Here is a 25,486-nt window from a genome sequence, read left to right as displayed (position 1 = left end):
ATGAGCAGGGAAGGACTTGATCTGTCTGCTGTGAGCCTCCCCAGGTACAGGACCAGCAGGATGCTGTCACCACGGGCATTTCCTGATTGTGCCATTCTTGTCCTGCACTCAGTGCAGAGCAGAAGAGCCATGTCAGTACCGTGAAATCATAATCCCTTCAGGATTTCCTTTCCTGATCCAGCCGTGCTCTGACCGTGGAGAATGACACAACACATTGGATTTGCCCTGGGCTGCCTTCCTGAGAGGGCTGTCAAGAGCTCTGCACCCTCAGCAAGGGCCCTGTGGCAGCTTCCCTCTGAATCATCAGCCCTGCTGAAGCTCTGGGGGCTTGTTGGGTTGTTTTTCCAGCTGGTTACGTTGTATTTTTAGTAAAGGACATTTAAACCTAAACCCCAGTTGTCTACATTTCAGGCAGTTTTTTTCCCTGGGACATTTGTGGATTTCTAGCAGTGCCAGTCCATCTCTACCTGTTCTGCCTCTCTGTCCCACTCTGGAGCTGGCCTGGCACTTGCTCAGTGCCTTGCAAAGAAATCTTTGGGTCAGATGAATTCAGGGCAATGAAATTTGCACTTCCCTCCCCTGAGGACAGGGGGTTTTACTACTCTTCACTGTGCCTGCATCTCTGGCATGGGAAAAAAAGGAATCTGTGTTTTCTGGTTGGATTCCAGCTGGGTTTCTCAAAGGTTTGAGACTTTGCCTCTTTCATCTTCAAACACTTGGCTAAACTGCCCTTCCCTAAATGAGCCTGATGGAAGTTGCTTTAAAAATATTTTAGGATTTTTTCTCTTTGAAGGACATCACCAAGACAAACCTTGGCTGATTCCATCTGTAGGTGCCATTCCACAGGAAGATCATGAGACAGAAGCCAAAAAGCACTTGAGGTTCCTTTGCTGCTCTGTGGGACATGTGCAGCCCAAGCTGGAGCACAGCAGTGGGCAAAGTTCTCCAACATCCCAGGGCAGAGAAGCCACAAAAGCCCTGTGCTGCTGCAGGTGTCCTGCCTTCCACTTTCCTGAGGCCCCGTGGCCAAAATGCCCGTGGGCAGTGTCTGACAATCCCATTTTGGGTAAATTCTGAGCACCCAGAGCTCTGCTGCGCGCTCCTGAAATAACCTCGGTGGCGTTTCCAAGTTTGTACAAGGTATGTTTGCTAGCAGGGCAAATGAAATCCCTCCTGTAAACACATACCTTCAACTCGAGGGCAAGCTCTACCCTGAGATGCTGCAGATGGGGAACAGGCAGCACCCAGGACATCTGTGTGCTTCAGTTCTTTCTGTGGTCACACATCAGCACCAGCTCCTGGCTCTGGCTCTGCCTCCAGCAGGAGAAGCAAGTGGCCGTCACCATCCGAAGTGACTATTCTCACATTGAAGCTTGCTCAGGCTCCCTCCCACGCCCTTCTCTGCTGTGTGTGGAGAGCTGCAAGGGGAAAAGGCACCTTTTTTCCAGGTTTGTGCCATCCTTTTGCAGCTCATTCTGTGATCTCTGCTAAAAATAACCTGAAGCGGCGACAGCGGCGATTACTCAACACCCACGCGCAGCCCTGTCCCTCCCGGCCCTGTCAGCAGGATGTGCCCAGTGCAGTCCTCGTGTGCCTGGGCCATCACCAAAGGCTCCCTGAAAAGGAGGAAATCCAGGAGTTCCTCAAAAGAGCTGTGGAGTTCACTGTTGGTGCTGTGAGGTTGATGGATGCTGTGATGCCTCTGCTGCCATCCCACCTGGAACACGAGGATGTGGCCACTGCAGAGGGACAAGGGGATGCTTTGGGCCAGGCTGGCCCTGTCCTGCTGCTTTTGTAGCTCCAGCTCAGCTTCCTACCAAGGACAGCTGGTGCATTTCACCCCCTCTTGTGCTTTCTACCTTTCAAGAGCTGTTGTGGTGCACAAGCCCCTGCAGGCCCCATTCCTCACTGTGCTTTCCCTGGGAATGTCTGCAAGGTCCTTGTGCTGGGGAGGAGTCAGTGCTCACAGCAGATGGGATGAGGCTCTGCTTGGAATTTGCACTGAAAACAGGTTAGTCATGGCCACATCCCTCACACCAGGCTGCTGATCCAATGCAGGATGGGTACAAGGATGGATTTTTTTCCCATCCTCTTTGGTGCTGGTGGTTGAAAGCCTCTCTGGGTACAGAACCTTGTTCTCTCCTGTGTTCTCCAAATTTTAATTGCCAGGTTGGGTGAAACTGGTCCTTGTTCAGCTGGGGAACAGCAACTGAATTCAGTGGAAGAATGGAACCCCTCATAATTGGGGTTTTTCAGCCTGCTCTGCAGCCAGCTTGGCTGAGGGGTGAGCCTGTGCTCCCTGAAGGTGCCAAGCGTGAGGAATTATACATGGAAGTACAACACCCAATTAGTGAAGTCACTTCATCATGAAAAGCAGAGGAGTGGAATTGCAGAGCTGAGTGTGCCCACACTCTCTCTGGGGAACGGGCTGAGGGTGCTGATCAGCTTGTTCTGGGGTGATAATCACAGAGCACAGTGAGAACTGGGGAAGAGCTGAGCTCTCCCAGCTCTGTGCCATAAAAGGGACCTTTGAGACTGGAGCCAGGGCTGTGCTCTGCCACAGACACCAGGCAGGAGGGCTCCAGGCTGAGCCTGACTGTGCCAGTGCAGCAGAGGGAGATGAGGCTTTTCCCCAGATCTGTGTAGCTCCTGTTGGTTTATCCTGACCAGGTAAAGCTTGCAGAAAGGTCCTTCCCTGCAGTATCTTGCAAGGGCACGAAGGAATGAGGGAGGGCTCTGGGGCCAGCCCTGCCCTTGAGCTCCAGGCTGAGAGCAGGACAGGGCTCACATCCAGTGGAGTGATCCTGGTCAGTGCTGGACACCTCTAATCACTAAGCCTCTTAACGTGAAGGGTTTCAAAACAACGAGTGAGTGCTCTGCTCTGCGTGTTTGCACAGCTGCTGCTGGTTCCTCCAGGACCTGCAGGGCTGTGGGAAGAGCCAGGTACCGCAGCAAATCCTTCTCAGCCCACTGCCCCTCTCCTGTGGCTCCCAGCCAGCGGTGTTCAGGGCAGGACGTGGGAGCAGAGCATCTCCAGTGGGCTGTGGTGCTGTGTGGAAATTTCCCTGGTGCTGCAGGGACTGGGCAGCAGCTGTGGCCACTCAACTTCTGGCGTTTCCAGCCTGTCACTGGTAATGCTCTGAGTTCAGACTGGCTGCTCTGCCTTGTCAGCTGAAGGGATCGAGTGGGTTTGCTGCTCCAGCAGTGCCTGACAGCTGCCTGGCCTGTTCCTGGCAGAGCCTCTGCTCTGTGTCCTTGGCAGGGCTGGGCTATGGCGAGCAGCGGCTTAAAAAACACAAATAAATGCCTGTTTGAGGAGCAGAGTCTCTGATGAGCTGCAGACTCTAATGAATAATTGAAGAGGGGTCAGCTTACAGGACTTGCACACGAGGAATGCAGCAGAGGCTGCTCCAGCAGCCCTCCCACATGGTCCCCGACCCGTCCAAACCGCTCCTGTTTCTTCTCTGCCATTTCCATCCCCGGGTGAGTTCATAGAAGCTGCTTCATGTTCTGTCTCCAGTAAGCTTCTTTTATTGAAGGAAAAAAAACCCTGAAAATCTGTTACCATGTGTTGTACTTGGAGGGGACAGTGGTGAGGGCTGGCACTGGAGAGGACCCCAAAGAATTCATTCATATTTGATTTTTGAAGGGGCCAGACTGGGTTTGGGTCACTGGGTCATCCATCCCAGCAACTGGGAGCTTGGGAGTGCCCTTGGCTGGGTTTGCTGGGCCCCCTGGCTGGCCAAGATGCTGTTTGGGATTCTCCCTGCACACACAGGCTGCCTGAAGTTCCTGCAGCTTCACCAGTCTCAGCTTTATTTGGAAGTGAAGCCTGGTTTGGACATGAGCAGTAAAATCCTTCCATAGCTCCAGGTGAAGCTGCAAAAGCTCTTTTCCCTCTGGTTGCACTGTGCTGCCTGCCAGGGCTGCCTCGGGGTGGGGACCATCCAGGGAGGGGAGTCCCAGCTATCCAAGAATTCCTGCCTTGCCTGGAGCCCTTTTCCTTCTCCCTTAGGAAATGCCCTCTGTGTGTGCCTGGGGCAGCCTCCGGGCAGTGGGAGCAGAGGCATTGCAACAGCTCCTGCTGATCTCACTGCAGCTCTGAGGCAGGAAGGGTTTCCCAACTGCTGTGTGAAATGCAGGTCCTTCCCTTGCCAGTCCTGGAGAGCACAGCTGGGAAAGGTCACCCCTCTGGACACAGAAAAGGAGGGGCTTCATCCCTGCCGTGCCTGGAGCCCGGCTGTGGCAGAGCTGCTCTGGGAGCGGGCGGAGAACACTCCTGAGGTGTGGCTGAACTGATCCCTCCTGTCAGAGAGGTGGATTTTACTGGAGGCCTGGATGTGGACTGGGAATGTGCCATGACTGCTGGGGGTCAGTGGTCATCTCTGGGATCCAGGAGGGGACCCCTGGGGTCTCCCCAGGGACAGAGTAAGGAGAAAAAAGCCCTTTAAAATAGCATCTGAGGAGAAGAGGACAAAACAGGGTATTCCCAGTGTGGGGGGTGGCTGCAATCCCTGTGGTGTGATGTTTGGGAAAGGGATGGATGTGATCTCCATGTTTGGGAAGGGGATGGATGTGATCTCCGTGTTTGGGAAGGGGATGGATGTGATCTCCGTGTTTGGGAAGGGGATGGATGTGATCTCCGTGTTTGGGAAGGGGATGGATGTGATCTCCGTGTTTGGGAAGGGGATGGATGTGATCTCCGTGTTTGGGAAGGGGATGGATGTGATCTCCATGTTTGGGAAGGGGATGGAGGTGCTCTCCTCGCTGTGCTCCTGTCCCTGGCACACGGAGCAGCTGAGCCATGGAGGGGGTGGCTGCTGGCTGCATCCGCGGTTTTATGAACATTACAAGATAAAATAGAGAGCTCATCCTGTGAGCTCTCACGAGGGTGTTGGTAATGCACAGCTCTGGGTGTGTTTTGGACAGGGTGTTTTTGCTTTTAACCCCGCTGCAGTTCTCAGCCACCCCCAAAACGTGACAATCACTTTTCCCTCAGCGTGTCCCACAGGTGTGACCTCCTCAGAGGGTGGGAGAGGGCCGGGTTCTCCCCACCTGCACAGACCAACCCTGGCAGGGACCAAGCAAAGGCTTTTCCAAGTCCTGAGGCCACTTTTTGGGTTCCTTGCGAGGGGAGGGCAGCCTGTGTGCTGTGGGAGGAGTGTGGAATTCCGGCGTTCCTGCAATACAGAACAGTTTCCACATCCCACGATTACTCCAAGGGCAGCAAACAAATCTTGGTTCTTGTTGTGAAGCCAGCGTTGTATTTTATAACTCAGCTAGAAAGAGTTTTCAGCATTTCCACTGAAAGTAGCAGAACTGCGCCGTGCCCTGGTGGAAGGAGGTGCTTTACTGCTGGTTCCTCAGAGTGGGATTCTGGAATGGATGGGGATGTGGATTCTGGGACGGGGTCCCCTGGCTTTAGCACCACCAAAGCAGAGCTGACTGGAATGTGCTGAGAGCAGAGCTTTCCTCCCTGCTGGGGGTGTGCAGGGCTGCAGGGAGGGGAGGCTGCATCCTTTGCTCTTTCCCACTGGAGGCTGATTTGCTCCGTACAAGCTGCAGAACTGAGTAATTCCTGAGCTCCTGGCTGTTGAAGGTGTTTTCCTCTCCAGTGTCACGATTCATTGGGTGCAAAGTCCTGCTGGCTCCCCGTGCTCCTCTCCCAGCTCTGGAGCTGCAGCAGCACTGGAGCCATTGGGAAGTCTCTGTGGGGTTTGGGAACATCTTCTGCCTGAGCTTGTGTCTTTAGCCCAAACAGCTCATTGTCAGCTGACCCTGGCCAGTTGCAGCTTGTGGTGCCTGGTAAGGGTGGAGAAATTGTATTAATTAATTTATTTATTTAAGAAACTTTGAGGATCTGCTGCCAACATAGCCCTGGACAGAGCCAGGAGCAGGAGGAGCCCCGGGAGTGCAAGGGGGTGCCTGTGCTGGAGCCTCTCTGCTCTTTCCATCCCCAAACCGACCTGAGCCCTCTGACATAAAGCAGATACCCTGGTTTCCCTGTGAAGTGAGTTGGTTAAAAACTGAGCAGATCAAAAAGGATTTTGTGAAGCACAAGGACAGGGGCTCAGCTGTGTGAGCCACCATCTGCCTTCTCCCTTCCTCAGCCTCAGGCTTTGCTTGAGAAAACCCCTCATCCCTTAAAAATTTCCAAGATCCCTCTATCAGGGGTGCTGAATCTTCCCAGGGGGTTGTTTATGAAATTTGCTCTGGGCTCCCCCATCCCGTTCCAGATGAGAAACGCGATTTGGAGATTGAAGATGCTCTGAGTGCCACCTGCTGGAATGTGCTCGCGGGGTGCCAGTGTGACCCTGCCCGCCCCGTGGCAGAGCTCCCTCTTTGGGGATCTGCCTGTGACCCCACTGTGGGGAGCCAGGACCACTGCAGGAGCAGCAGAGTCCTTCCCAGGAGTCACCAGGTTAATTTTACACAGTTTGGTTGCCTCTGTGAGTGGGGAGGAATTGCCCCAGGAGGACAGCGGAGTGTTTCCAGGAGTCAGGCTCTTGTTTAAGCCGTGTGAGGGGAGGATCCCAAGGTTTTCCATACCACGATGGAGCTGGTCATTCCCTGGTTCACCTGCCTTGGCTGTGTAAGGGTTTGGGCACGAGGGCAGTGATGATTTGAGAATTTGAGGATTTCTGGACACCACGTTACCCCTGCAGGGCAGAGACCTTGCTGAGTCCTCTGGGTTTCTCCTCCCTTTCCCATTTTTGGTTGGTTTTGTTTTTCAGGAGACCAATAACAGTCCTTGGAGTGAAATGTGCAGCCCTGCTCCCTCTCAGCAATCCCTTCCTGCAAAGCTCCTGCCAGGCATCCGCCCCTGTCCTTATCCACTCCTTGGGAGGGTCCTGTTCCGAGGTCCCGGCGCCCCCGGGCTGCAGCAGTGACTTTGTGCAGGACTTCCACCTTCAAAGCCACCCCGCCTGTCCCTTCCTCCTCGGGCCCCAGTGTCCCCCAGGCTTTTGTCTGTCAGCAAAAGCCCTTGTTCGGTGGGAGTTACAGGGCTGAGGACGCCTCTCTCTCCCTGCAGAGCCTCTTGGACTGCTCCAAGAATCTCCCTCTTCCTTTAAGGGCGTCCGTGGCTCCAAGGCACAGGTCCCCAAGCTGAGCCCTTCCCTTCCCAGCCTGGGCCATGTCTCTGCTCAGTGTCCCACAGGATTTCTCAGGCTGGGGGCTCCCAGGAGCATTGAAGAGGATCCACCACACAAGTACAGTCAAAACGAGGAGGTTCTGGCCAATTCTTTTGTTGCAAATGAGGCCAAGGGCCAGCACTTCCCAAAAAAGGCCTTTGCAGGAGGGCAGGCAGTGACTGGGGAGGTTTCTTTTCTTTGTTTGTTCCCCTTTTTGAGAACCACCACTTTAAAAAAAAAGCTCCAGACCAAGCAGCCCCTGCTCCCCACAAACTTGAGCCTCTCCTCCTCTGCAGAGCTGCAGCACCTCGTGCTTCCCACTGGCTCCAGGCTCCTCCAGAGCAGGAGCTGCAGCTCCACAGGGAAGCTGTTGCTCCAGAGGTCACATAAAATACCTTCATGCAGAAGTTCAGCTTTTGCTGAACTCCCACATTCCTGCCTGATGCTGACACTCAGGGTAGGAGGGGTCTGAGGTTGTCTTAATCCAGTCCTTCCTGGGCAGCAGCTGAGACCTCTGCCAAGACACCCCTTGGGAAGCCTGTGCTGTGCCAGCAGCTGTCCCTCCTCAAGGAGCAGCTCCTCACACCATCACCTTCCTGTTGTGAAAGGCTGATCCTTCCCTCCCGGAGCTCGGGGCTGTAACTGGATCCTGGCAGGAGGCAAAGGCAGCCCCTGGATATTCTGATGGAAATCTGTGGGGCCAGCCAGTGTCCTGTTTTCTGGAGCTGATGCTGGGAATGGCTGGAGGTTGGTCCTCCACAGAATTGGATTACAGGACCTTTAATGTGTGCACTGGGAGCCGTTTGTGGCTGGCAGTGCTGGATTTGGGGATTGTCTTTCCTGGGGCTGAGGTGCCACTGGCAGCAGGTTCACACAGAGTTTACAGCCACAGAGCCTTCTCCAGGTGAACACCCCCAGCTCTCCCAGCCTGGCTCCACAACAGAGGGGCTCCAGGCCCTGGAACGTCTTCATGGCCTTCTCCAGCAGGTCCACATTGCTCCTGTGCTGATCCAGAAGCTTCTGCTCCCTCCTGGCCCTTTCCCTGGAGAGCATCCCTGGTGGATCAGCATTTGTGCTGCTCAAAGCAGGGGCAGGGAAATTCTGAGGGAGGAATAGGGAGGCTCTCAGTTGCTCTTTGCTGCCTTGTGCAATGCCCAAAATTGCTCTTTCTGTGCCTGTTTTTGTGTGTGTGACACGGGGGACTGAGCTGATCCTCCTGAAAAGGCCGTGGAGATTTGCTGATGGCTCTTTCCACACCTAAGCACCCGTAAAGCCACCCAGTGTTCTGGTTTGGCTGCTGCATTGTGCAGCCATGGCCACACAAACCCATTTCCCCATATGAACCCGCCACTTCCTTTAAACAAAACTCCCAAAATACATCCTGGTGACACAACCACGGCCCCGGGGCTCTCGGCCGCTCCGGGCTCAGGAGCCAGCTGGGGAGGATGGGAGGATAACAGCCCAAAGCTCTGGAGATGCTGAGGCTCCTCTTCCGCAGCAAGCCAAGGATACAGGAGGCAAGTGTCTGCTAAAATACCTGCTCTGCCTGCGGTGCTGGGCTCTGTCTCTTCTGCAGGACACAAGGAATCAGGGGATTCCTGATCCTGGAGAGCCAGACCTTATCCAGGTTTAATTAAGCACTCTTTTGGAAAAGGCATGTTGGAGGGTATGACTGCTTTCTAAGAAGTGTCTTTCCTAGGTGCTGCCAGATTTTGGGAGTGTTTTGGGACCAGAGCATGTGTTGAAGCAACAGAAATTAAAACAGCTTCTGGTTAGTTGTTGATGAATAGGAAGCAAAATGCCAAGAGCAGAATCTGTTTCGAGCTTTTGCAGGGCGGGTTTTTTTTTTCTTGCATTTAGATGTGACGGTCTCAACCAGCAAAGTGACAAAACGCGAGCAAAAACAAACCTGTCTCTTGGCTTCTGGCTTGTAAAATCCTCCCTCAAAAAGAGGGGAAAGTAGAGAAGAGGACTTGTATTTTGAGCTTGGGAAAAGCCCCTGTTGGTCTGTCCCAAGCCCTGCTCTGGGGTGACTCAGGCGTCTGTGCCCTGCGAAGGCGGCACAGGGAGGTTCAGAACTTGTCTCCTCCTCTGACTGGAGCGTCCTCCCGGGCTTTTATTTTCCAGGAGAAGCCCATCTCATTTCCCAGCAGTGCAGGAATCTGTGGACAATGCCCCTCTGGTGACAGCAGGTGCTGGGAGCCCCCAGGAACAGGGAGAGATCCCTGCTCGTGGGAATCCAATGCTCCCGTCTCACCCCAGGCAGGGCTGGGGCCCGCTCTGAAGGAGCCAGGATGGAGCTGCTCTCCTGCTGGGTGGGAGGGACCCCTGGGGTAGGGTCTGCTGAGGGTCTCGTGACCACCTTTTGCTCAGGAAGGGGTTCAGCTGTGGCTCTGGCAGATTTGTCACCCTGCTGCTCCTGGAGCACCAGGACAGTCACCCCCTCCAGCTGCTCCCCCTGCAAGGGCACAGCAGTGCAGAGGAGAAAGGGGAACAGGTGACTGCAGGGGCCCCTCTGATCTGAGGGTCCTTCTGGAGCTGAAAATCAGTTAACTCTTAGCTCTAATCTCACTGTTCTCAAGCAGCTCCTCCCTTCCCTCAGGGCTTGCTTTTCCTTCTCTTCTCCTTCTCCATAGCTCCTATCCCACCTCCTGGTCACCCTGAGTTTATCAAATCAAATCAATATAAATTTATTTACTGGGACCTGGCTCCAGCTGCTCTCCTGGAGCCACCCCATGGCTCAGAATCACATCCCGAGGAGCGCTGGCTGGTGAGACCCCCACAGTGGCTGTGAACAGCTCACCTGCTCTTGCTGAATACATTCTTTGGGAAAACTTCAGCAGAGAATCACAGCCCTTCTCTGCTGATGTTTGTTTGTTGTCCCACAGGCAAAATCTGACATCACCTGGATAGAGAAAGACCTCGTGGACTCGGCAGACAAGGTAGGAGAGCTGCAGTGGGCACCTCAAGGAGACTGATGCATTTCATTTGCATTCTGTCCCACACGCGAGGGCGTGAGCAGAGCTCGCAGGGACCTCTCTGAAAACCAAACCCTTTCCTGCCTCCCGCCCCTGCCAGCCCCTCTCGGCTCTGTGGGACTGCGCTGCAGAGAGCAGCTATTGCTCACTTGCTTACGTGACATCCTGGGCTTGATTTCATCCTCCTCCTCCTTCCTCCCCACACCAACCCCCTTTCCGTCATTTGTGCCTTCTGTGGTTTTCTGATCTTGTCACTCAGCCAGGACGGGCACTTTTGGTTGCGTGGATGTACAGGGGAGATTTTATTGCCTTTCTGAGCCTTCTCTCCCACGCTGGTAACACAACATGAAAAATTGTCTGGGTCAGGACGAGATCAGCTCCTGCCAGGCCCACGCACGGGGAGTTTGCTGCTCCCCCACACTGAGAACGTGGAGCTGCTGTGGAATGAGTGCTTATCTTGGGCAGCACAGGCTGGACAGGGTTTCCCTCTCCCTGGGCTGTGTCAGAATGCAGGAGGTGTTGGTGTGAACCAGGCTCCTGCTGTGCTCAGCAGCTGCAGGTGCTTTTCTGTGCTCTGGCACCTGCCCCAGCCCTCGGAGCTCAGCAGGCACCGAGGGGCTGGGCCCCTCACTGCTGTTCAGTCATTTGTTTCTTTCGTTATCAGTTCTCAAAGAGCACGTGGTGGGGGCAGAGGGGGCAAGACAGTCATAATTTGTGTCTCTGGTTCCATCCTCTGCACTCTCGGGAGAGATTCAGAAATCAGCGCTGACACGAGGATATTTCCTTCTGTGTGGGTGTCTTTTGATTCATTTCAAGGGGTTTCTCTCTTACCTGCACCCTCTGGGGTCTTGCTGCTGGAAACATCTGTCTGTCCTGATGGAAAGGTCAAAGGGGAACAGGTTTGGACAGGGAAAGAGGCAAAACAAACCCTCTCAATACCTCTGTCCTGCCAATAACCTGAGCCATGGTGGGTTCAGAAACAAGAAATGCCCTTAAAAACACTTCAGATGGACCTTCAGGGTGGCTCTCAGGTAAGTAACTCCAGACTCCACATGAGGACTGTTGTGCAGCATAAGGCAAGCGAAGGGCTGAATGCAAATCCAAACATTCCCGGAGGAATCTCGTGGGGGGTGACCCCTCACCCCTGTGCCAGTGGGACAGCAGAGATGTGCAGCTCTCCAAGGTGTCATCACACCCCTGGGTGGGTTCTTGTCAGTTTTTCTCTTCTGTTTTAGAAAGGAAAGTGGCTTCTCACGATTTCCCCTGTTGTGGAAATACCCCCAAGCTCCCAGCCTGGGGTGAACTTCAGGCAGCGTTAGATGGTGATCACTGTAAGGACATCGTGTGTGTTTTCTATCAGTGCCTTGTCTGAGCCAGGGAACCCAAATGTCAGCAAGGAGCTGTGAGATTGTTATTATTTTTTTTAAAAGCAACCCTGAAAAAAAAAAGCTTTAACCACAAGTCTGGGTAGGGGGAGCGTGAAGCTCGCTCCGTGCGAGCGGGGCTGGCCCCACTGCGCATCCGCCGCGGGCGCAGCCACCTGCAGCTCCTGCTGCGGCTGGAGCCGGGGTCGGACGATGTTCATCGGGATGGGACAATGGAGAGGGACCCTAAACTCCCCCGCGTGTGGGCGTTCCTGACGCTCTGGCTGCCGAGGAAGCAGCGAGCCAAGCCCTGCAGCCTGCAGCTGCCTGCGCCCAGCCAGCTCGCCAGCCCGGTCAGTACCGCTGCCGCTGCCACTGCCGCTGCTGCTGCTTCCCTTCCTGCCGCTGGCTGATGCTTCCCGTGGATGTTTGGGGCACTCGGGTTTGCTTTTCTTTCTGTGCCTTCTGGGCGAGTTTGCTGTGGTGACACTGGAAGGAGCTGACCTCGGTGGCACACAGGTGCTTTTGTGTTGTGCTGCCAGCAGGGCTGTAGGAGCTGGGAGAATGCTGAGAGTTGAATTCCAAGTTAGTGGATGGGTCCATGAGGGAAAATCCTCCCTTGAGGCAGCAAGATACCAAATGGCTTCTCAAAGTGTTTCTGTGGTAGGAGGATCACAGGACAGACTGGGCTGGAGGGGACCTCCAGTGCCACCCCCTGCCATGGGCAGGGACATCTCTCACTGTCCCAGGCTGCTCCCAGCCCTGTCCAGCCTGGCTTTGGGCACTGCCAGGGATCCAAGGGCAGCCACAGCTGCTCTGGGCACCTTTGCCAGGCCCCCCCCACCTCACAGGGAAGAATTTCTTCCTAATGGGTCTGTTTTGGGGTCTCTCCCTGCTGTGGGCTCTGCCCCTGGAGAGCTGCGCTGGCAGGAGGAGCTGAACTTGGTTGGCTCCTGCTCCATCTCTGGAGGTGGGAAGCTGCTCCTCACAGCAGCTGCCTGCAGGGACTAAGCCTCCAGATGGACCCAGAAGTGCAAAGTGGCTGATTTAAGCTGGGAGATCATCTGGAACACGAAAATGTGTTGTTTAAGGGATTATGGGATCTTTCTTGTCTGTGATCACCAAGCCCAGGGAAAGGCAGGATAACACTCCTGAGCTCCTGTGCCCCTGCCCTGAGTGCCTGAGCAGCACAGGAGAGAACAGAGCTCCCACCATGGAAACAAAGCCACTTCCAAAACTGAGAAAAACCCAGCCTGAGAGTGGGGAGGGAGCTTGGTGCAGGTGGGCAACCACATCTGTGGGCACTGGAGGGTGGGAGTGGGCTGGCCAGGAGGACAGGCAGGGCTGGCACCTGGCTCTGGCTGCCTTTAAAAGCTGCTTTGATGAACTTTGGTTCCAGACCAAGTGTCTGAATAGGTCTAGAAAACAAAGTGTAAGTCTTTTCCCCCAACTCTGTAAGGGAAAAAAATAAATCATAGTTCCAGCTTTCTGCAGCCTCTGCTGGCCACAGCTTCCCCAGGGCTGGGGCCAGCACAGTTTAATGCATTTTTGAACATAATAACTGTCGTTTGGGTCCAAAAGTTTTGCTGGGAATAACTGGTGTTTCAGTATCACTTCAGGGTCTGTGGCTGTGCTGGCCCAGCTCCCTTGGTGAGTTTATTCTATTTATGCTGATTAAATCTATTTTTTCTTCTTTTTTTTTTTTAAGAAAAATAATGTGTTTTAAACAAAACATGTGCCAGAGACCTTGGCTTCCCCTCAATCTTCTTGAAGGCTGGAGTCTGTTAAAGCATCATCTGTATGTGCTGAAGATGCACTAAGACTTATGTTGCAGAGTTGCTCAGATTGCCGAGCAGATGGGCTCCAACATGTCTGGGTTTTGCCAGCCCTGGCCCTGTTTTGACAACAGTGCCGTATTTTTTGTGTTGTGGGATTTTTAGTGGCATAAACACTCCTGTTTTTGCTACCAATGCCTCAAAAAGGAAGGTGCTTCTCAAGCACTCTTCTGAAACTCAGTTCAAAGCAGTTCCTGTGGTTGGGAGGGAGGGCTCTGTATTTACCTGGCCCTCCCTGCCCTGACTTATTGATGGCAGATGCTGATACCTGTGACAAGCACTGGCCTTTATGGTTCTTTCCGTGGTGGCTCCCGTGAGTCTGGAACTGCAGTCCTTGTTCCACAATCCCACAGGGCTGCTCTCCCTTGCTCAGGGGTCCCTGCCAACCGTGTGCCCTCTGTTCCAGGGGGAAGGTGTCGTGCAGGAAATCAACATCACACACCATGTGAAGGAGGGCTCTGAGAAGGCTGATCCCTCACAGTTTGAGCTCCTGAAGGTGCTGGGACAGGGCTCCTTTGGCAAGGTGAGATCACTTCTTCCTATGTGCCACACCAGGGAAATGATTCTGGTGACGAAAGGAACCATCCCCAACAAAACCACTTTTCTGACTCCCAGGAATGTTCCTGGGCACGTTCCTCCCTTCTCAGAACTGCTGCTGTGTGCCCCAGCTGGGTTTGGCCCCTGGTTATGGTCCAGTTTCTCTTCTGTGAAGGAGGAAGGAAGTAGCCTGTAGCTCTTATCTGTTTCAGTAATCCGGGTCTCTTTCAGACCATCTGCTGGCACATTCAATCAGCTCAGGGTCGGTTACCAGTGGGGTTTGGACAGGACTGTGCTGCTGCCTGGGCAAATGCAGCAGTGGCTTTGTAGAATCAGAGAGAAATTGGAAAAGACCTCTGGGATCACCCAGTCCAACCAGGAGCACTGCCAAGCCCACCACACTTGCAGGTGGTGTCCTTTTGATGCTGCCTAAAACCAGGTAGAAAGAGACATCAGGGAAGGAGATAAAAATCCAGAGGATGCAAGACCTGAATAACATGGAGATGATGTGATTGACAAACCAGGAAGCTTTAGTGGTACAGGAAGCATCAGGGCCTCCAGTCACAACTCCCAGCTTGAGCTTCTCAAGGACACTTTGGGAAGCATCATGCTCCTACTGCCAGTGTTTAGTACTTGGTGAATGTGGTGTTCTTCTGCCTCAGGTTTTCTTGGTGAGAAAAATAACACCCCCAGACAGCAACCACCTCTATGCCATGAAAGTGCTCAAGAAGGCGACACTGAAAGGTAGGAAGGAGACTCCTGCAGTGCTCTGATCCTCTGGGACTTCCACAGCACTGGGGAAATGTCACAGCAGTCATTGCTGGCCCTGGGGTGGGCTGGGTGAAAGAAAAGCATCTTCATCCCAGCAAAACATCCTCCTTTTCTTTCATCTCTTAAAGAGCATTATGATGGAGGTGGGAAAGCACCTGGCTCGAGGAGCTTGGTGCTTAAGGCTGGGCTGGGGCTGGACACTGTCCAAGGGTCTTTTTCTGTGTCTGAGCTGCTCCTCTCTTCCCACAGTGCGGGATCGACTGAGGACAAAGATAGAAAGGGACATCCTGGCTGATGTCAACCATCCCTTTGTGGTGAAACTCCACTATGGTGAGTGGAGCTCTTTGGGTGCGGGGAGAGGGGCTGCAGCTCCAGCAGACTCTGGCTGCCTTTAAACACAATCCTCTGAACACAAAGCCTTTCCTGGAGGGATCTGTGGTCCCACTGCCTGCTCCAGCTAAGGAATGGGAAACTGAGCATGGACCGGGAGAGGAGGTTTAAACATCAAATCCCTGGGATTAAAACATTAAACCACGAGAAACTGAGAAAGCAGAGCTAACTAGCCAAGCTGGAGTTTGGCAGGGTTAATGCTCTGACTCTGGGGAAGGCAAGGACAGCTTTGTTCCCTGTAAGGTGACCAGTGCCTCTCCCAGGAAAACAGCCCTTTCAGGAGGGTATCACTGGCAGAAAGGGAACCAGACCCCCATAAAATGCGGATTTTCTGCAGTGCCAGAGTGCTGTGGGGAGCTCCCATTTCAGCAGCAGAGACAGGCCATCTCCTTTACCCCATCAGCCCTACCTGCATTTAACCCAGGAACCACGCAGGGCATGTGCCCAGCTGGAGCCACTGAGATTTAAGTGATTAATGTAACACCACAGAGCCTTCCCTCAGTGCAGGGCTCTGATTCCTGCTCTGGCTTGTGTTTCAGCATTCCAGACGGAGGGGAAGCTGTACCTCATCTTGGATTTCCTCAGAGGAGGTGACCTTTTCACTCGGCTTTCCAAAGAGGTGGGTATGCTCTGGCATCTCGGTGGGCTGCTCAGGCTCAGCTTATGGCCTGGAGAAGTAATTGACCCTTGCAGTCCTTGAGAGGGTGAAAACAGCCTCCAGCCTGCTGCTAGTCCAGGGCTGGCACCAGGAGAGGGTGTTGTGGGAGCCCTGTGCTCCAGCAGAGAAGCAGCAGCACAGGTGGCAGCTCCCACCTCTGCACCAGATTCAGATTCACATTAAGGTCCATTCTGATCCAACCATGAACGGTGGGTGAAGTCTGGAAAACTTAGAAAGGGCAGGAGAGAGCAACGTGGATGTGGAAGGTCTTGCCTGGATGCAGGGGAGCTGCTGGCATTGTAACCCAGCAGGTCTCTGCTTTCTCCCCTGCCTGCAGGTCATGTTCACCGAGGAGGACGTGAAGTTCTACCTGGCAGAGCTGGCACTGGGACTCGACCACTTGCACAGCCTGGGGATCATCTACAGGGACCTCAAGCCAGAGAAGTACGTGTGGGAGCTGAGGGAGGATCCCAGCCCTGCACCCAGCCCAGCCTGCAGTCAGGGAGCAGCTCCTGCCTTCCAGAGGGGCTGGACATTTGGGAGGTGGTGGTGCCAATCCAAGGCTGCTGCTCCTCACATCAGTGGTTCCAGCCAGGAGCTGTGTGCAGCCTCCAGGCTCCAGCTTTAGGCAGCTGGGAGCCTTCAGAGGGAGAAGGGACCAGGCTGAGCTCTCCAGAGCCCACTCCAGCTTGGTTATCTTTGCCTGGGCTATGTGGGGATCAGAGGGGGGTAACCTCTGGGACCATGGGTTTACTGTGAAGCCAAGGGTGTGGAGAGGAGGGAGCTGCTCTCCAACAAAGACTCCTGTCTTTGTTGGTGGAGCTTAAAGCACTGGGAGAAGGGACAGGTAATTTTTCCTTTGGATTCTGGGAGTCAAAGGATGATCTCAGACCATCCCTCGCTGTGCTTGTTCTCACCAGCCCTTACCACAGACAGTAACAACTTGTTTTTCCATTCCTGCTGTAGCATCCTCTTGGATGAAGAGGGGCACATCAAACTCACAGGTAAGAGGCTTCACGGAGCCTTGGGATCCAGCAAGGTTGTCTCCTGAAACACAGAGCTGCTTGAAATGTTTGGAGCAGTGGCTGTGCTGACAGCTTTCTCTTGTGCAGATTTTGGCTTGAGTAAGGAGGCCATAGACCACGAGAAGAAAGCCTACTCCTTCTGTGGCACCGTGGAGTACATGGCTCCGGAGGTGGTGAACCGCCAGGGCCACTCGCACAGTGCTGACTGGTGGTCCTACGGGGTGCTCATGGTGGGTGCCCTGTCCGGGGCTGGGAGCTGCAGCTGTCCCCGCTCTGGAACACCAGACACGGCTCTGGGTGTCCTCCAGACCTGCTGGCAGGGGAGGGGGGCTCCCCACACCCCCCAAGTACTCCCTGGGGCTGTCCAGGCCTCCAGCCAGGAGCGCTGGTCCCTCGAGGCTGCTGTGCCAGGGGGTGTTGGGGTATGAGGGGGCTGTGGGGGTGTCCATGGGGTATGTGGGATGCATGAGGGTCTCTGTGGGGTGTGTGGGGGGTGTGTGGGGGTGTCCGTGCCCACCCTAGCACCGGGCCAGCGCTGTCAGTGCAGGTCTGGTGCCACCATCTGGCAGCTGCTGGATCCCAGGGCTCCGCAGGAGCAGCTGCTGCCTGGACACGTTGCCATGCAAACCCTGAGAGCCGAGCTCTGTCAGAGCCAGGCTTGGGACCCCTCCCCAGCAGGAAGGGGCACTGGGACCTGTGCAACCCTGAGCCTTGCTCAGACATGACCCTGCTTCTTCTCTTTCCCTCCCAGTTTGAAATGCTCACGGGGTCACTGCCCTTCCAGGGGAAGGACCGTAAGGAGACGATGACCCTCATCCTCAAGTAAGAGTTTCTCTCTCCTGTCTGCACAGGAGGGGTGTTGCAATTGCAGGCTCTTGCAATTTTGTGGCATTATTTGGCAAGTGGTGCCATATCAGCCATCCGTTTAAAGGGTGCAGTGTAAATGCCAGAAAGATGATTGTGCATTTCGGGGGTGGAGGTGCTGCAGTCGCCTTGTGGGTTGACTTCTTCAAACTTGCAGCTGATTGCATAACTTCATCCCCAGAGCGAAACTGGGCATGCCACAGTTCCTGAGCACTGAGGCTCAGAGCCTCCTGCGAGCCCTTTTCAAAAGGAATCCAGCCAACAGATTAGGTAAGATCTCTTTTTTTTCTTTCTGAATGCTCCTGATGCCATGTGGGGGCCTCTCACATGGCCCTGGGTCAGCAGCATGCTCACACCTGTGCAGGGTCAGGGCACTCAGGTGATCCCAGCCAGGTTCTCTGTGACCTCTGGCTGTGCTGCCTCCCTGGCTGTCCCCTTTGCTTTGCTGGGGGTTCAGTACAAACCCGTGGTGTCTCTTGCAGGGTCTGGCCCAGACGGGGCAGAGGAGATCAAGCGCCATCCTTTCTACTCCACCATCGACTGGAATGTGAGTACCAGAAGGAGCAGATTTCTGCACCACTCAGCACCAGTGACAATGTTCTGGCAGCAGGAATAGCACAGTCCTGTTACTGGGCCAGCTATGGGAGAGCCACCAGCCCCTGTCCCCATCCATTCCAATAACTCTTGCCAAAACCAAAATTCTCTGCCACATAGCTTCTCATACCTGGGCTGCCTGTCACCTCACTGAGCTGTAGCAAAATGCTGAGACACAGAGTTTCACAAAATCTCACCAGCCTTTGCACCCTTTGGGAGCAGGTGCCTGTGGGAGCACTTCCAAGCTGTTTTTGCAGCTGTTTTTTGGGTTTTGTGTGTTTTGCAGAAGCTGTACCGCAGGGAGATCAAACCCCCTTTCAAGCCCGCCGTGGGCCAGCCAGATGACACCTTTTATTTTGACTCAGAATTCACATCACGGACGCCAAAAGGTTTGCATGACTTGAGGCAAAGCCCAAGTTTCTTGTGAGTCGTCACTCTGTGGCTTCACACCAGGGAGTATCCAGCACCAGCAGGATAAGGTTTCTGCACAGGGAAGGTTTAGGCTGGATATCAGGGAAGTTTCTTCTCCCAAAAGGATTGTCAGTCCGGGCACAGTCTGCCCAGGGCAGTGGTGGAGTCACCGTCCCTGCAGGGGTTTAAAAGCCATGTGAATGTGGCACTTGGGGACATAGGCACCGCTGGGGGAATTGTTTGACTCCTGATCTTAGAGGGCTTCTCCAAGCTGAACAATTCCATGACTCTCTGTGGGATGTTAGGGGTGAGCTCCGTGCTGCTGGTATGGCTCCTGTCTTTAACAAACTACAGGAGCTGCAGCTCCTGGGAGCGAGGGGGAGGCTTCTGCTCCTCAGGCCCTTCTCGAGCTGTGTTTCAACTCCTGCTGCAGATTCCCCGGGTGTCCCCCCGAGTGCAGGGGCCCATCAGCTCTTCCGAGGCTTCAGTTTTGTGGCAACGGGGTTAATGGAGGATGGCAAAGTGAAACCTGCCCAGCCACCGCTGCATTCAGTTGTGCAGGTAAGGAATGGGGACACAGGAACAGCTCTTTGGAGGTGCAGGGATGCTCCAGATCTGCAGGACCTCTGTACCACCTGGAGCCTGAGCAGTTCTCTTTGGAACTCTTGCCTCCTGTTTGTTCATCACCACTGACTGTCACATTGTGCACAGGCTGTCAGGGCACTGTGGGGCTGTGGCTTTCCTGTCACAGGTGGGTCTGTGCTGGCAGAGGGTCCGTAAAGCCCGTGGGTTGGGCAGCCAAGGCAAAGGCACCGTGCTCAGTGCAGGCAGCGTTGGCCCACTGACCTATATCCGCCTTGTTCTCCTCTCTTCCCGCTCCCCGCCAGGAGGAGAAGCTGTGGGATGTAGCAGACAGTCTGACAGCTCTCTCTGTGCTGCAGTTAACTCATCATGTTGCACAAACCCTTCCCTGAACCCTCCCAGCTCAGCTGTCCTTTGTGCCCCGGCAGCAGCTGCACGGCAAGAACGTCCAGTTCAGCGATGGGTACGTGGTGAAGGAGGCCATCGGCGTCGGCTCCTACTCCATCTGCAAACGCTGCATCCACAAGGCCACCAACATGGAGTACGCAGTCAAGGTCTGGGGTCTTAATGATTTCTAGAGCTAAAGAGATGAGGGGGCAGGGAGTGGATACTGCACAGGAGCTCTGCTGGGCTCCAAACTCAGCTCGTGTGCTTTGTCCTGGCCCCTTCCCATCCGTGGTGGCTAAAGTGTGTCCCTACTCTTGCAGGTGATTGACAAGAGCAAGCGAGACCCTTCTGAGGAGATCGAGATCCTGCTGCGGTACGGGCAGCACCCAAACATCATCACCTTGAAAGATGTGAGCATTGAGAGACTTCCCTGTGCTTTGGTTTAGGAAGTGCAGGCTGGCAGGGGCAGAGTTCAGCCCCAGCAGGGGCAGCCCAACGACCCAGCTCCACGTGTTGCTGTTTCTGTGGAGAGAAGGTTCTTCCCCAGAGGGTGCTGGCACTGCCCAGGCTCCAGGGAATGGGCAGGGCTCCGAGGCTGCCAGAGCTCCAGGAGCTCTTGGACAGAGCTCCCAGGGATGCCCAGGGTGGGACTGTTGGGGTGTCTGGGCAGGGCCAGGAGCTGGACCAATGATCCATGGGTCCCTTCCAGGTTGGGATATTCCACGATTCTGGGGTGGGGAAGCATCCCTAGAGCCACCTCAGCTGATCCCTGTCTGCTCCTGGATGATGGAAGTACAAAAGGGAAGCTCTGGAAACACATTTTGGTTGCCTCACCCATGTTTTCTTTGGCAGGTGTACGATGATGGGAAATTCGTGTACCTGGTGACTGAGCTCATGAGGGGAGGGGAGCTGCTGGATAAAATCCTCAGACAGAAGTTTTTCTCAGAGAGAGAAGCCAGTTCAGTCCTGCACATGATCTGTAAAACAGTGGAGTATCTGCATTCCCAAGGGGTGAGTGTGGTCACAACTGTTTTCCTGGGAAGCTCCCTGGCATTGCACTGCACTCCCTCTCTTCCAGGGAGTAACTCTGCCTGTCATGACAATTATTTCATGCTGTTGTTGCCCTCTTGGCAAAGCAGATGTGGGGCCAGAGCAGGGGATGAGTGCCCTCAGGCAGCTTTCGGACCTTTATCTACCTGGGTTACAAGCACAGTCCTTTCTTGGCTCCACAGGTGGTTCACAGGGACCTGAAGCCCAGCAATATCCTCTACGTGGATAAATCAGGGAACCCCGAGAGCATCCGAATTTGTGACTTTGGCTTTGCCAAGCAGCTCAGGGCTGAGAATGGGCTCCTCATGACCCCCTGCTACACAGCAAACTTCGTGGCACCCGAGGTGAGCACCTTACTGACCTGAGACCCTCCGGCAGTCCCCTTGTCCCTCCCCTAACCTGTGCTCCCACTTAGCACAGTGGGTCTGTCCTGTTCCCATCTCCAGCCTGCCCTGGAAGAGGCAATTACAGAAATACCATTTGTAGTAATGAATCTGCTTTGAATCCCAGACTTTTTAGTCCCAGACTTTGCTGTTCTGTCCAGCTTTGGAAGCTTTGCATATGGCCTGCACCTAGATCAAGCCCCTCTTCTGAAATAAGTTCAACAACAGGAACCAAACACACTTTTGTCCCTTTGCTTGTTGTGTTCAGGTCCTGAAACGCCAAGGCTACGACGAGGGCTGTGACATCTGGAGCCTGGGGGTCCTGCTGTACACGATGCTGGCAGGGTGAGGCAGGGCTGGGGCTGTGGCCCTGTCCCCGTGTGCTCTGTGGGGCAGCTGTGCCTCTGCCCCTGCTGGGTCAGTAAATCCAGGGCTCTCTCCTCTCTCCCCAGCTGCACTCCCTTTGCAAATGGTCCCAATGACACTCCAGAAGACATCCTGACACGGATAGGAGGGGGGAAGTTCTCCATCAGTGGGGGCAATTGGGACTCCATTTCTGACATGGCCAAGGTAGGGTCTGATATTTGTGGTTACACTCAGGGGTTGAGGTTGCTGTGAGGCAAATTTAGAGCAGGCTGGGGAGGGAGCACACAAGAGAGAGAAGAAAACCAGCACTGCAGCTTCTACCCCACACGTCCCTCCACAGCAGCTTTGTTTTAGCTCTGGCTGTGGATATTTGCATGGAAAACCAACCTCGTGCTTGACCCTTGTGGGGTTTGCTCTGTGTTATACCCCCAGGCCTGCCAAAAACATACTTCATACAAAAAGACATGGATGTCTGGGGACTTTAAACTTGGCCTCTGCATTTAAATCCTAATCTGGGGCGTACACAGGTGGGTTTTTTTGCATTTAAATCATGAAATCTTCTAAAGTCTGACTTTCCAAACGATGCCTGTAGGATCTGGTATCAAAGATGCTCCACGTAGATCCTCACCAGCGTCTCACAGCCAAGCAGGTCCTGCAGCACCCTTGGATAACCCAGAAGGACAGTTTACCCCAGAGCCAGCTCAATCACCAGGACATTCAGCTTGTAAAGGTACAAAATCTGGAGAGGGAAAGCAGGATGGAAGTTTGGAGAGAAGTGAGCCAGGGCAGGCAGTACAGACAAGCTGGGGTTTTGGGGAGAAAAGAAAGGGGAGATTCTTTAACAGCATGTCAGTGCAGGAGGGAGAGTTAAAGAAATAAGAAAGATGCGTCTGGCTTTTTTTGTGGGTTCTGGTCCCCTGTCTTGTAAAGCCATGAGCCTGAAGTAGCTCTCCTGCCCCCGGGTGACTCCTCTGTGCCTCTCTCCAGGGCGCCATGGCTGCCACATACTCGGCACTGAACAGCTCCAAGCCAAGCCCTCAGCTGAAGCCCATCGAATCCTCCATCCTGGCACAGAGGCGGGTGAAGAAGCTCCCCTCCACCACCCTGTGAGCCCCACAGTGCAGGAACAGCCCGGATTTTGCACACCTACAGAAGAGGGGGACAGGGGATGTGCAAGGCCTGCACAGGGGCTCTCCTGGGAACTTGCTCTCAAAAGGCCAAGTGCCTTCCTGCTCCTCTGGCTCCTCCTCGTGTGGACTGATCTTTGCTGAGAGAACTTCACTGTAAAAATTTTTTGACGTGTAAATTGTCGATTTTTAAAGAAATCCATCTGTGTATATGAGAACTAGAATGTATAACTGATGTCAAGTGGCACTAAAAAGCAGCTCTGATTCACCTTTCCCTGTGTAGGGCCAGGTATTTGTTGTTGCTCCAGCATTTCTTGGAACTGATCCTGTCCAACCCCACAGCAGCTGGAGACTGTGTCACACCTGGGGTTTAGGCTCTGGGGCTTTTCCTCCCTCAAACTTTTGGATACATTTCCCAAAGCCAGCCCTGCAGCCTCCCAGCCAGCAGCACTCGTGTCCAAAAGGACCTCCCTCCCCTCCAAGTCCTGTGTGCTTGTTCCACACAAGGTGGATTTTGTAGCCTCCATTTCTCCCTGTCTCTGGTGCTCCCCCAGCCCAGCCAGCAGCTCATGTCTCTGAACAAAATAAACCACGTTTTTTCCATGCTCTCCCATAGATGCTCAGCAGGCCAGGACTAGGTTTGGCTCATTCCTTCTCTCTGCCCTGCCATCTCCATGTTCTCCCATCACTGGGGAGGTGTCAGCTGAAGGGGAGGATGACAGAACCTTCTCCTGGCAAAGCCGAGGCTTTGGGCTGGCTCTGGCTGCTGCTTTTACCATTTGGAGATTTCCTTCTCCTCAGTAGGAACCTCTGAACCAAAGCACCCTTTATTTTTTTAATTTAACTTTGTTCTCCAGCCGGTAACTCAGGGTTTCTTTCTAACTCGTACAATAAACATGTCATTCAGGGGCCGTCCTGTTGCTGACTGTGAGGTGCAGAACCGGCGACCCCGGGCGGTTCCCGCTCGTTTCCCGCTCGTTCCCAGGTTGTTCCTCCGTGCTGTGCAGGGACGGTGCTCCTTGTCTGCCTTCTGGAAAAGCTGCAGAGCTTTCGATCAGGCCCTGAAAACCAGCACTGCTGCTTAGGGCAGCCTCTCAGGCGAACTCCTCTCAGTGGGAGGTGACCAGAACCAGTCCTGGAATGAGGCAAGAACCAGCAGGAAAGGGCAATTTCTTACTCTCAGGACACTTCTGTGCTTATAGAAACCAACACTTGGAGACAAGCTGTGCTAGAAATAAATACCCAGCCCATTCTGACCTGCAGGGAAGTGCCAGAGCTCCATGGTTCCAGAGTTCCATAGTTGGCAGCTTCTGGGAGCAGCAAGATTAATACAAAGGCTGCAAACAGAGCTCAAGGATGTGACTGGAGTCAGCAAAGGTTCTCATGTGGATTTCTGCTGCTTCTAGCAGATCATGTCACTAGAGAGGAAACTTGCTTTTTTGTTCAGTCCCAGTTGACTGTAAAATGGAGAATTTCATAAAAATAATTATGTGAGATCCACAGGGTTCTTCTCCTCTACCCTAATCCATGCAGGTCCTGTGAGCAGCCCGTGAAAAGCGGAAATCGTCATAATTTTTATCTTTCCTTATTCCAAGTGCAGCCTGAATGTCCAATGCTTCTGAGAGGAGGAGGCCAGCACCAGTCCACAGTGGATCTTCTTACTGGTGTTTCCAACAACCCAGGAGAGAGGAATTTAATGTTTTGCTGAAATTTGGGCAGAGGGACACTCCACCACCCAAAATGCTTTCCCTAAAAATACTTGTGGCCTGATGTTCCCTACTACTCCACAGTGACTCTTGTGCCAGTGCTGTGCAAATTTTAGGTACCTGCAACCAATACAATAATCACAAACATTTTTCTGGAGTTGGGCTCAGTCCCTTAGGGTACTTTTGGGTGTTGCAGGAACCTTCACAGATTTTCAGAACATTTCCTCCATTATGTTTTGAGGGAAGGTCTCCAGTGGTGGATGGGGTTGGAAGTCAACCCACCATGGATGGGTGGGGATCAGTGCTCTCCAACCCTGCGGTTTAGGGGGTCTTAAACCAAATACTTGTCCTGGTTTGGGGGATAAGTGGTTATTTGTATGAAATTGCAAATGTTTCCAAACATCAAGAAAAACATTACATTTGGTAATGTTTTGGATTTGCTAAATCCTCCCTGATGTGCCAGTGTGAGGCCAGCTGGGGACAGCTCAGAGGCATGGGGGACAACCAGGTGCAGACCAGTGTGGGCAGGGGGAGTGCAGCCCTCAGCGGCTGCAGGTTCTGCCTGGCCATGAGACCCCAAAACCAGGAGCATCAAACCCTCTGCCACCCTGGGGTCTCCAATCAGAACTTTGTTCTTCGTGCAGCTGGAGCGCCCAAAGCCCCCATCCCCTTGGAGAACAGAGAGAACAAGAAGGGCTACACCTTCCTCTCCAGGAGCCTTTTAACCACGTTGTTCTGAGTGATCCATAAGTAAAAATGTCTTGATTTTTAGTTCCAGATAAACCAAGTGCTGTCACTTTTTTTAATTCCAGTGCTTAATAAAAACGGACTTGTGAATTTTCTGTATATGAGAGCTGTAGGTGTTTATGATGGGTTGGGCTCTTTCCTTTTCTGGTTTTGTCCTGACCTTTGCCAAAATATTGTTGTCATATTAACTGAAATTGCATTATTTGAGGTGAAAGTTTGGTATCTAATGCCTATTCAGGAGTGAGAGATGAAATGATTTGCTCTTACAGGAGTTTGGGGTCATTCAGCTTAACGTGGGACAAAGAGGATAGAGAGGATATCACAAACTGTCTTGGTTTTAAAAGGGTGAAAGTGGATTTAACTTCCATATGTAAAGACATCATTACAAGGAAAGCTACTTCTGTTAGCTCAGGTACTTAATAGTGGATTTGATCTTTAAGCTTTTGTCCTGTATGTCTGAATGAAAGCTCAAGGGAGCAGAAATCCGGGAATCCTGCCTCAAATTGCAGAGTCTACCTGGAAATAACCTGTGCAGAACGCATATTGATCCAAAGTCAAGGAGCCTGAAAATAATATTG

At 53.5% G+C, this 25,486-nt stretch overlaps 1 protein-coding gene across 3 annotated transcripts in view; it reads left to right on the top strand.

The window, feature by feature from the left end:
• Positions 1-25,007, top strand: part of RPS6KA1 (ribosomal protein S6 kinase A1) — a 31,599-nt gene extending 6,592 nt beyond the window's left edge. For 2 of the 3 annotated variants that reach the window (XM_063418779.1, XM_063418781.1), the window contains 21 exons: positions 10,022-10,075; positions 13,717-13,833; positions 14,510-14,591; positions 14,868-14,948; positions 15,548-15,627; positions 16,004-16,110; positions 16,633-16,670; positions 16,779-16,921; positions 17,443-17,513; positions 17,737-17,825; positions 18,038-18,102; positions 18,436-18,538; positions 18,994-19,121; positions 19,571-19,696; positions 19,850-19,939; positions 20,382-20,540; positions 20,762-20,923; positions 21,231-21,307; positions 21,415-21,532; positions 21,921-22,058; positions 22,316-25,007. In XM_063418779.1, coding sequence (XP_063274849.1) covers positions 10,022-10,075; positions 13,717-13,833; positions 14,510-14,591; positions 14,868-14,948; positions 15,548-15,627; positions 16,004-16,110; positions 16,633-16,670; positions 16,779-16,921; positions 17,443-17,513; positions 17,737-17,825; positions 18,038-18,102; positions 18,436-18,538; positions 18,994-19,121; positions 19,571-19,696; positions 19,850-19,939; positions 20,382-20,540; positions 20,762-20,923; positions 21,231-21,307; positions 21,415-21,532; positions 21,921-22,058; positions 22,316-22,438 — 2,151 coding nt within the window. In that variant the 3' untranslated portion in view covers positions 22,439-25,007. The remainder of the gene's footprint in view (positions 1-10,021; positions 10,076-13,716; positions 13,834-14,509; positions 14,592-14,867; positions 14,949-15,547; positions 15,628-16,003; positions 16,111-16,632; positions 16,671-16,778; positions 16,922-17,442; positions 17,514-17,736; positions 17,826-18,037; positions 18,103-18,435; positions 18,539-18,993; positions 19,122-19,570; positions 19,697-19,849; positions 19,940-20,381; positions 20,541-20,761; positions 20,924-21,230; positions 21,308-21,414; positions 21,533-21,920; positions 22,059-22,315) is intronic. The other variant, XM_063418780.1, reaches the window with a different exon arrangement.
• Positions 25,008-25,486: the final 479 nt, after the last annotated feature.

Source organism: Prinia subflava, chromosome 24, assembly GCF_021018805.1.
Source record: "Prinia subflava isolate CZ2003 ecotype Zambia chromosome 24, Cam_Psub_1.2, whole genome shotgun sequence".
Lineage (NCBI taxonomy): Eukaryota > Metazoa > Chordata > Aves > Passeriformes > Cisticolidae > Prinia > Prinia subflava.
Note: the sequence above shows the minus strand (reverse complement) of the source record. Positions and strands in the feature narration are given on the sequence as shown.